Consider the following 10376-nt stretch of genomic DNA (forward strand, 5'->3'; position numbering starts at 1 on the left):
CAGGCCAGGGCTTCTTGGCCAAGTGGCTTTCAGCATCATTGGCTTTGCCCGATGCTATTCTAGACAACAGCTACAGGGGGAAAAAGACATTTCCTGAACCTCTCTTGCTTTTCCAAAGCAGAACTCCATTTGGGGTTTGCCTTTTTGGGGTGGATGTTTGCTATGACTTGTTTCCCACCATCACCCAGGCTCCCCTGCCAAGAGAGCAGGCGGCTGCTGACCCAGATGGTGCTTTGGGAAAAAGTGGAAGAAGGTGCTGTCTCTGGGCAGAGGTGCCCTGCAGGTACAAGGCTGGGCAAAAACAGAGGCCCTGGATGTGAGGAGAAGGCACCCCCTTCCTCAGGGCAGATGCAGCCCAGAGAGGGCACATACCTGGTAACAAGAACCTCCTTTAAGAGACACCTTTGAGCAGTGCACGAATCTCAGGGCCACCCAGGTGGTTTGCAAGGGGTCCTACTGACTGATTCAATACCTTGGTTTCTGCTTTGTTTTGTCCAGAGGATACATGGTGTAAGCAACAGGTTAGGCAGATACCGAAATGTGATCACATTTACTCGTTTCTTTCTATAACAATTGGCCACTGAGTGACCACCACTGCCACTGTCCTGCCCTCCAGGAATTTATAGTCTAGAGGCATGAAAAGACATGAAAGACACAGAAATAAATACACAACTATAAGCTGTAATAAGTGCCATAAAGGAAAAGAATGAGCAAATGGGAATAACAGGGCCCTAACTGCAAATGGGAGAATGAGCAGGAGTTTCTTCTAAAATGCTACCTGAATAAAAGGCATCCGAATCAGCAAAGAAGTGAAACTCTCACTTTTTGCAGATGATATGATACCTTATGTGGAAAACCCAAAAGACTCCACCCCAAAACTGCTAGAACTCATACAGGAATTCAGTGAAGTGGCAGGATAGAAAATCAATGCACAGAAATCAGTGGCATTCCTATACACCACCAACGACACAGAAGAAAGAGAAATTAAGGAGTCAATCCCATTTACAATTGCACCCAAAACCATAAGATACCTAGGAATAAATCTAACCAAAGAGGCAAAGAATCTGTACTCAGAAAACTATAGAATACTCATGAAAGAAACTGAGGAAGACACAAAGAAATGGAAAAACGTTCCACGCTCATGGATTGGAAGAACAAATATTGTGAAGATGTCAATGCTACCTAGAGCAATCTACACATTCAATGCAATCCCTATCAAAATATCATCAACTTCGGGCGCCTGGGTGGCTCAGTTGGTTAAGCGACTGCCTTCGGCTCAGGTCATGATCCCGGAGTCCTGGGATCGAGTCCCGCATCGGGCTCCCTGCTCAGCGGGGAGTCTGCTTCTCCCTCTGCCCCTCCCCCCTCTCATGCTCTCTCTATCTCATTCTCTCTCTCAAATAAATAAATAAAATCTTAAAAAAAAAATATCATTAACTTCTTTCAAAGAAATGGAATAAATAAGCCTAAAATTTGTATGGAACCAGAAAAGACCCCGAATAGCCAGAGGAATGTTGAAAAAAGAAAAGCAAAGCTGGTGCCATCACAATTCTGGACTTCAAGCTCTATTACAAAGCTGTCATCATCAAGACAGTATGGTACTGGCACAAAAACAGACACATAGATCAATGGAACAGAATAGAGAGCCCAGAAATGGACCCTCAACTCTATGGTCAACTAATCTTCGACAAAGCAGGAAAGAATGTCCAAAGGAAAAAAGACAGTCTCTTCAACAAATGGTGTTGGGAAAATTGGACAGCCACATGCAGAAGAATGGAACTGGACCATTTTCTTACACCACACACAAAAATAGACTCAAAATGGATGAAAGACCTCAATGTGAGACAGGAATCCATCAAAATCCTAAAAGAGAACACAGGTAGCAACCTCTTCAACCTCAGCCACAGCAACTTCTTCCTAGAAACATCGCCAAAGGCAAGGGAAGCAAGGGCAAAAATGAACTATTGGAAATTCATCAAGATAAAAAGCTTTTGCACAGCAAAGGAAACAGTCAACAAAACCAAAAGACAACCGACAGAATGGGAGAAGATATTTGCAAATGACATATCAGATAAAGGGCTAGTATCCAAAATCTATGAAGAACTCATCAAACTCAACACCCAAAGAACAAAGAATCCAATCAACAAATAGGCAGAAGACATGAACAGACATTTCTGCAAAGAAGACATCCAAATGGCCAACAGACATGAAAAAGTGCTCAACATTGCTCGGCATCAGGGAAATACCAAATCAAAACCTCAATGAGATACCACCTCACACCAGTCAGAATGGCTACAATTAACAAGTCAGGAAACGACAGATGTTGGTGAGGATGCAAAGAAAGGGGAACCCTCCTACACTGTTGGTGGGGATGCAAGCTGGTGCAGCCACTCTGGAAAACAGTATGGAGGTTCCTCAAAAAGTTGAAAATAGAGCTACCCTACGACCCAGCAATTGCACTACTGGGTATTTACCCCAAGATACAAATGTAGTGATCCAAAGGGGCACCTGCACCCCAATGTTTAGAGCAGCAATGTCCACAACAGCCAAACTATGGAAAGAGCTGAGATGTCCATCAACAGATGAATGGATAAAGAAGATGTGACATATATATACAATGGAATATTACGCAGCCATCAAAAAGAATGAAATCTTGCCATTTGCAACATGGTTGGAACTAGAGGGTATTATGCTAAGCGAAATAAGTCCATCAGAGAAAGACAAGTATCATATGGTCTCACTGATATGAGGAATTTCAGAAACAAGACAGAGGATCATAAGGGAAGGGAGGGAAAAATGAAACAAGACCAAACGAGAGAGGGAGACAAACCGTAAGAGGCTCTTAATCTCAGGAAACAAACTGAGGGGTGCTAGAGTGGAGGGGGGTGGGGGGGTGGGGGGGATGGGTGACGGACACTGGGGAGGGTATGTGCTATGGTGAGCGCTGTGAATTGTGTAAGACTGATGAATCACAGACCTGTACGCCTGAAACAAATAATACATTATGTTAATAAAAAAATAAAATGCTACCTAAAGAATGAGACCATAGAGAGAGAATGAGAGGGGCCAAGAAAAGCCACCTCAAGGGATGACGGCCCAATTTTTGTCTCAGAGAGAAGGCTCTGAATGCTGTACAGGGAATGGGCAGGCGGGGCAAGAGTGGGTGCAGAAGGCTGCTGGAATTGTCCAGGTGAGAGATGCGGGTGGCTGGGGTCACAGTGGTGGGAGCTGGGAAGGGGGCAGTGGACAAAACCAAGGTGAGCTCTGGAGGTTGAAGGGACAGGGCTGTGGAAAGAGGGGGAGGAGGAGAAGTCAGGGTTGACTCTTTGGTTTCTGACTGAACAGGAGTTGAGGTAAGACAGGAGAAGGAGCAGACTGGGTAGGAGATGAGGAGTTCTGTCCTATTCCAGTATGTTCTGGTGGCGAGGCCAAAGGGACAGGAGCCAGAACAGCTGCGCTCCCTTCTTGGCCCCGCTACCTCCTAGTTTAGGACCTGAGATCACCCAAGTGTCTCAGCGCCCTCATGGAAGCGAAGCCAACGCATCCATCACCACGGATGCATCTTAGACAGGGGGAGCCAACACTCTGCCTTCATTTTACAAATGAGCAAGGACCTCCAGCATTAGCGTGACTAGGTTTTTTCTTTTTCTTTTAAACAAGGGTACATGGAGACTTTGGGCATTCTTTCACTTAACAAAAATTTCCTGTCTGGCTACATATCAGATCTGGTCCTAAGAGTGGCTGATAGTGGTTCTCAGGCTCCCGGAGGCTCCAGCTGCCAGGGCCCCATGCTATCGCCTGTAACTAGTTGGGAGGGTTTGGCAAAGTTAAAAATCCTATGTTTCACAAATATAAAAAGCTGCCACTTAGTCCTCTCTGTGAAAGAGACACTCTCTTCACAAACCTCCAGGTTTACCAACACTCTCCATGCCCTCTACAAAGGCATGGACTGTCACCCGAGGTCCCTCAAGGGTTCTGCTCTGTGCATCCATCAGGAATTGTCCCTGAAACTGTTCATGCTAGCGCTTATTTTTAAATCAGTCAATTAAACATGTAAACCAGAGAAATATGAATTGTAAAAAAGGGCTGCTTCTAATAAAACTAAGACAGATGTTTCGGGAACACTCAATAAAAGGCAAGTTGATGAAAATAAAGTACTATTGAATTAGGTGTTGTGGAGACTGGCGTAAAAGATTAGAGGAAAAAGAAAGTATAAAGCTAGAATTCTTTACTCGGGGTGCTTTCCAAATGATTTTTAATGGACTATTCCACTGGAAAAAACCCAAACTGGAAAAAATTCATTATGGGTGTTGTTTATGCAAGAAAGGCTCCACGGCAGGCCCATCTGTAAACCCAACACTCCAAGACAAGTCCTTGGCGCGACCTCAAAAGAATGGTAAATGAATGTAATGAATGTACATTTATAGTTTACATTAAAAGGAAATATCAAAAGAATGGGTGATTTTTTTAAAGTCCCCTCTTTGGCTAATTTTTTTTCTCTTCATTGACCAACTACTAGGTTTCTACTGTAGAAAAAAAAATTTTTTTTCTAATAATTAGACGCTTACCCCACACCATACATAAAAATTAATTCAATATGGGCGCCTGGGTGGCTCAGTTGGTTAAGCGATTGCCTTCGGCTCAGGTCATGATCCTGGAGTCCCGGGATTGAGTCTCACATCGGGCTCCCTGCTCAGCAGGGGGTCTGCTTCTCCCTCTGACCCTCTTCCCTCTCGTGCTCTCTGTCTCTCATTCTCTCTCTCAAATAAATAAATAAAATCTTAAAAAAAAAATTAATTCAATATGGACCTAGACCTAAATGTATGAGCTTAAACTAGAATACTGTTAGAAGAAACCCAGAAGTCAATCTTCACAATTTGGGGTTAGGTAAAGGTTTCTTAGATAGGACATCAAAAGTACAAGTGATAAAAGAAAAAGGTGATAATTTGGACTTCATCAAAATTAAAAATTCTGGTGCTGCATAGGATATTATCAAGCAAGGGAAAGGAGAATCCACAGAATAGAGGAGAAAATATTTGCAAACCATGGATTTGATAAGGGATCTGTAGCCCGTATATATAAAGAACTCTAACAACTCAATAAAAACACAGCCCAATTAAAAATGGGGCAAAAGATCTGAAAAGATATTTCTTCAAAGATATACAAATGGCCAGTCGGCACATGAAAAGATGTTCAACTTCATTAGCCTTTAAGAAAATGCAAATCAATACCACAATGAGACACCAATTCACACCCATATGGTTGGTTATAATCAAAAAGACAGATGATGACAAGTGCTAAGTGTTGGCGGGGATATAGAGAAATGGGGATCCATATACCTTAGTGGTGGGAATGTAAAATGGTGCAGCTGCTCTGGAAAACAGTTTGGAAGTTCCTCAAAATGTCAAACGTAGTTACTTATATGACCCAGCAATTCCAATCTTAGGTATCTACCCAAGAGAAATGAAACACATGTCCATACAAAGACCTGTATGTGGATGTTCTTATCAGCTTCATTCCTAACAGCCAGTGTCCAAATTGGGGAACGTCTGCCAACGTCCAAATGTGCATCAATGGGTGAATGGATAAACAAGATGTGGTTTCCCATACAATGGAATACCATTCAGTGAAAAGGAAGAGAGTGCGGCTATCTGCTACAACATGAGAGAATCTTGAAAAGATGATGCTAAGGGAAAGAAGTCAGTCACAAAAGACCCACAGATTATATGATTCCATTTATATGAAATGTCCAGAAAAGACAAAGCTATGGACGTAGAAGTTCCCTACGTAGGCAGTGGAAACAGGAACTGACTGCAAATGGGCACAAAGTTTCTTTTTTGGGGGGGAGACAGAAAGGTTCTAAAATCTTGACACTGTACCCCTCTGCAAATTTATTAAAAATCATTGAACTGTGAACCTAAAATGAGTGACTGTTATGGTACCTCGATAAAGTTATAGAATACAGAAAGGCAAAAAAAAATAAAAGTTCCTTTGTCTCTTAGAAATGTTACCACAGGAACATTTTTACACACTAATTTTGCCTGATGATGATATTCATGAGGTGGGGATAAATAATCAAAATTCTTGTTTTAGTCACAGGAGCCCTTCTCAAATAAGAGATAACTGGTTTGGCCTAAATGTACAGCATAATTAAAAGCATTTATTTCATTTTCATTTTCTTCATTGATCTGTCAGAATTTTTCAAACTACAGTATTTTCAACTTCGTGCAGACCTGGATACACATTTCCAGATCTACTGTTTCTAGAAGAGTTCTGAGGTGAGACCTGGAAGAGGAGGGGCAAGTTATTTATTTATTTTGGAGACTCCCATTTATTTTCTGCCACATGAGAGGGTTTCCAGAGGGGACCGAGAAACATTCAGGATTGGTGAATATGGTCAGCTCCTCTCAAACAGCTGCAGAGATTTGAAACGTCCAAGGAAATCATCTTTTTAAGAAAACCACCAAAGAGCCCTATTCTTTAAGGGGGAAAATATTCTGGTGGGAAAATGAAACTGGAAAAGAGAACAGTTTAGGACCTGAAAACAAATAAATACAGGAAATTTCTGAAACCTATTTTACCTTAATATTTCTTTTTTAGAATTTCTTCAAAACAGATGTTGTAAACTTTTCAGAAAAACAATTATTTGCTAGGAGAAAGTAGTCTTGATTAGGGTATGTGTCAAGGAAATATAATTATCAATTTGCCTAATTAAAATGACTATCTGAACACGCCTGAGGAATGTGAATCTTCTCAAATGAGACACGTACAATGCACTTTTTATAAACATCTGCTGACGGAGCCTCTTGGATGATGTTAACAGGGAATGGATGACTGAAGCCAAGCTTCATCGATGAAACTACTCGAAGAAGTGCATGCAGTCCTGCCACTCCCATAGATCACCAGGGGGGAAAGGGTCTTAAAGTGCTTACCACACACTGGATGTTTGTGTGCCCCCCAAATTCTTACGTTGAAACCTAAACCCCAATGTGAAGCGATGTGGAGGCGGTGAGGTCAAGAGGGCTTGGTGATGAGATTAATACCTTCTAAAAGAGACCCTAGAGTGCGCATTCCCCGCTCCCACCGTGTGAGGGCAGGGCAAGAAGATGGTCGTCTGTGAACTGGGAAGGCATGCACCACACCCGCATTCCGCGGGCGCCTTGATCTTGGACGTCCAGCCTCCAGCACTGAGAAGCGTCTGTTTTTTCTAAGCCACCCAGCGTGTGGTGCTCGGTTATGACAGCCTGAACGGACTAAGACAGCGCTCTTCCCTTCACCTGCCAGGCTTCGCTTGAGTAACAAACTTTGGCTAATTCAGGAAGGGGCTTCGAGGAGCGAGTGTATGAGGGTTATCAGGGCTGTGATTTGGGACAGTGTTGCTTGAGTTAACCAAGCCTCTGACAGGCAGGGTGTATTTTAGCAAGAGATGGGGAAACGCCAGTTGCTTCCCTTTCTCTTCGGGGCCGGCCTTTAGAGCCACCCTCCCCTCCCAGCTCCAGCGGCTTCACCTTCCCACGAGGCCGGGCCTGGCCTCTCCAAGCAGCTCTCAACGGCGCCAGCAATGCCCGCAGGTAACTAGGTGAGAGCAATGGAGGTACGTTGGCAGTGGACTAGGGCTTCAGCTCCCCGTGACGTGAACCCACAAGATGAGGTGTTCTAAGCCGGAGCCACCAAGGCCGGGCCTCTAAAAGCCCTGCGCTAAATGGCCCCCACTGAGCATGCCCACTGGGGATGCTCAGCCCACACAGGAGACTGGGCGTAGGCCCCACCACTGAGGGAAGCTCAGGGTCTTCCCTCTTCCTATCTCAGCAGGGGCAGTGTCCTGTCCTTTTATCTTCTCAGTCTCTCTGCCCACCTCCCCGTTCTTGTCGGGGTGAATGACTCTCTTGTTCTCTGGAGCTCCTTGCAACCTGTGGCAACTCCAGTGGGTTAAGAAGTTTTGACACCTCCATATCGTTCCCCCATAATCTCCATCGGAAGCCCTCCCCGCAACCACAAGCACCTCCAACTACCACGAATAAATAAACCCAAAGTGAAAAACGCGGGTGCTATGGAAATGTTGCTTCAAGCCAAGTTCTTGGGCTCCAGCTTGTAATCAGATTGCACCCCAAGTTCCTCAGGCCTAGAAATTCTTTTGCTCTCACTACCGCAGCTAGACCATTCTTTCCAAAACGGAAATCTGATCAGTGTCCTTGTTTCCTCACACATGCAGCTTAAAACTCTTTGATGCTATTAGGTACAGACAAAACTCAATTACTCCCCCCCACCCCCTACCATCCTCCATTCTCTTAGAACACCACACCCTATCCTTTCCTTCCCCATCCCGCCATGCCACAGACGTTTACACCTGTTCCATCCACAGTCCACAATGCTCTTTCCTCCCTTCAGGGCCCTGTTAACCCACACTCAACCTTCTCGATCAGATAACACACCCCTTGCTAGGGGAAAATACTCTGCATATCCAGCAACAGAAGGTATACGATAGAATACTGCCCAGGAGGGAAGTGAGTCAACTACAGCTACTTATATCAATACAGATAAATCTCAAAAACCTCACGTTGGGCAAAAAAAAAAAAAGTCCTATTAAGGTATTTTTAAAATGGGCACTATTGCAGACTGTATTTTCCAAAACCCGCCACAGCTATATTTCTGGCCCCCACATGCTCTTCCAGAACCTTGTCACTCCCCCACCAAGAGCTGCAAAAAGAGAAAAGAACAAGGTTTTAGGACAGAGACCTTGAGGAGGAACCTTTTTAAATAGGTTAGCCAGGGAAAAGCTGACCCCGGAAGTGACTTAACTTTAACTAGAGTTAGAGGGTTGAGAAAGAGCCAGGCCCTAACAGCCCGGCTATTAGCTATGGGAGCAGAGGAAAAGAAAGGCCTTCGAGAAAAACCTGTGCTGCAGGAGAACCGGGCAAAGGGCTGGATGACAAGCATGAAGCAAGAAAGGCTGAGCACAAGCCAGATCATGCAGGGCACTGGGGTGATGGCACTGGGGTGATGTCCCCGGGGGTTTACAAAACCGGTGAGGGCGTGGGAGGGAATCTTGACTCCAGGCAGAGAAAAGCCAGAGAGGACCAGGAAATCAGCTATTCACGCTTCCCGCAGGAGGCATTTAAAAAACAAAACAACAACAACAACAAAACCCACATTTTTACAACGAGACAGGCTAAATCCAAACCCCAAGCACTTAACTTTGACCCGACCCTGGCCTGCCCTCCCGCCCTGCTGTCCGATGGGCACAGTGCACATATCGCGGGAAGTAAGCGGGACTGTGGAGTATAAAAGACATCCTGGTGAACCACCACCATAAGAATAACCGCATCTAACGCGCACCTAGCGCCTACGAGCGCCACACACAAGATCACGGTTGTTATTCCCGGTTTGCAGGTGGGGAAACTGAGACCGAGTCCTGCTGAGTAACGTGTCCAAGGCAGGGCTGAAAGCAAGTCTAACTGCACAGCCCACGCTCCCGGGAAGCACCTTTGCCGCCTTACTCTATCTTCTCCTCTATTAGGCAAGTTAGGTCAAGGCCAGCAAGGCCCCACTGCCGGGACACCCGTCTCTAAAACAGCGCCCCTCGAAGCCCTAAGAGCGGGCGGTGCGGCCGCTATTGCGGTCCCCACCCCACCCCCCCCCCCCCCCCCGGAGTGCAGCCCCCGAATTGGTCCGGCTGGAGGCGCGCAACTGTTCCCCCGACGGAAGGTTCCGCAGCCCTGAAGTCATTCCCACCCCCCCCCCCCCCCCCCCGGGCGAAAGGCCGGTAGTACCTGAGGGAAACGCGTCTAGGGTCCTGCCCCTGGCTCGGCGGAAAATACCCCCCGCCTCCGCAGCCGACATGGCGAGCGAGTTTCTGGCTTCCCCTGAGTACACAGTGTGGGAGGGAACGGCAGGACACCAAACAGCCCAACCGCGGGACCTGTCCTGCCGGACTCCGGGCGGCGCCCTCTGCTCAGGGCGGGGCGGCTGGGCCAGCGCGCGGGGCTCGGCCGCTCGGGGCGCCGCTAGTGCTGCCTGAGCGGGTCGGAAGCGTGAGCGGCCCCTCTGGGATCGACTGGGGCGCCTGGCCAGTGGAGGCGCCTGGACTGGGGCCCGCGTGCGTGCGCAGGGCGGGTGCTCTCGGGCTCAGGCTGGGGGTTGGGGATTTCCTTTCCCCTAAGGTGGCGTTGCCAGGTCCCACAAATAAAAATACAAGACGCTCAGTTAGGTTGGAATTTCAGATAAACAGTGGATGACTGTTCAGTGTAAGTATAACCCATGCAATATTTGGGAGATACTTACACTAAAATTTTGCATCGTTTATCTGAAATTCCAGTGTAACTGGGCTCCTGTATTCCAAACGACAACCCTAGCTTGAGGTCAGAAGAACTGGGCCC

General features: G+C 46.3%; 1 protein-coding gene across 2 annotated transcripts in view; it reads right to left on the reverse strand.

Moving 5' to 3' along the window:
• The window catches only part of CPPED1 (calcineurin like phosphoesterase domain containing 1), a 101169-nt gene extending 91241 nt beyond the window's left edge, over nt 1-9928 (reverse strand). Inside the window, exon 1 of one of the 2 annotated variants that reach the window (XM_021698175.1) lies at nt 9771-9928. In XM_021698175.1, the coding sequence (XP_021553850.1) occupies nt 9771-9840 (70 nt within the window). In that variant the 5' untranslated portion in view covers nt 9841-9928. The remainder of the gene's footprint in view (nt 1-9770) is intronic. The other variant, XM_044915072.1, reaches the window with a different exon arrangement.
• Between the last annotated feature and the right edge of the window lie 448 nt (nt 9929-10376).

The sequence above is a fragment of the Neomonachus schauinslandi genome, chromosome 5 (assembly GCF_002201575.2).
Source record: "Neomonachus schauinslandi chromosome 5, ASM220157v2, whole genome shotgun sequence".
In the NCBI taxonomy this organism is placed as follows: Eukaryota; Metazoa; Chordata; class Mammalia; order Carnivora; family Phocidae; genus Neomonachus; species Neomonachus schauinslandi.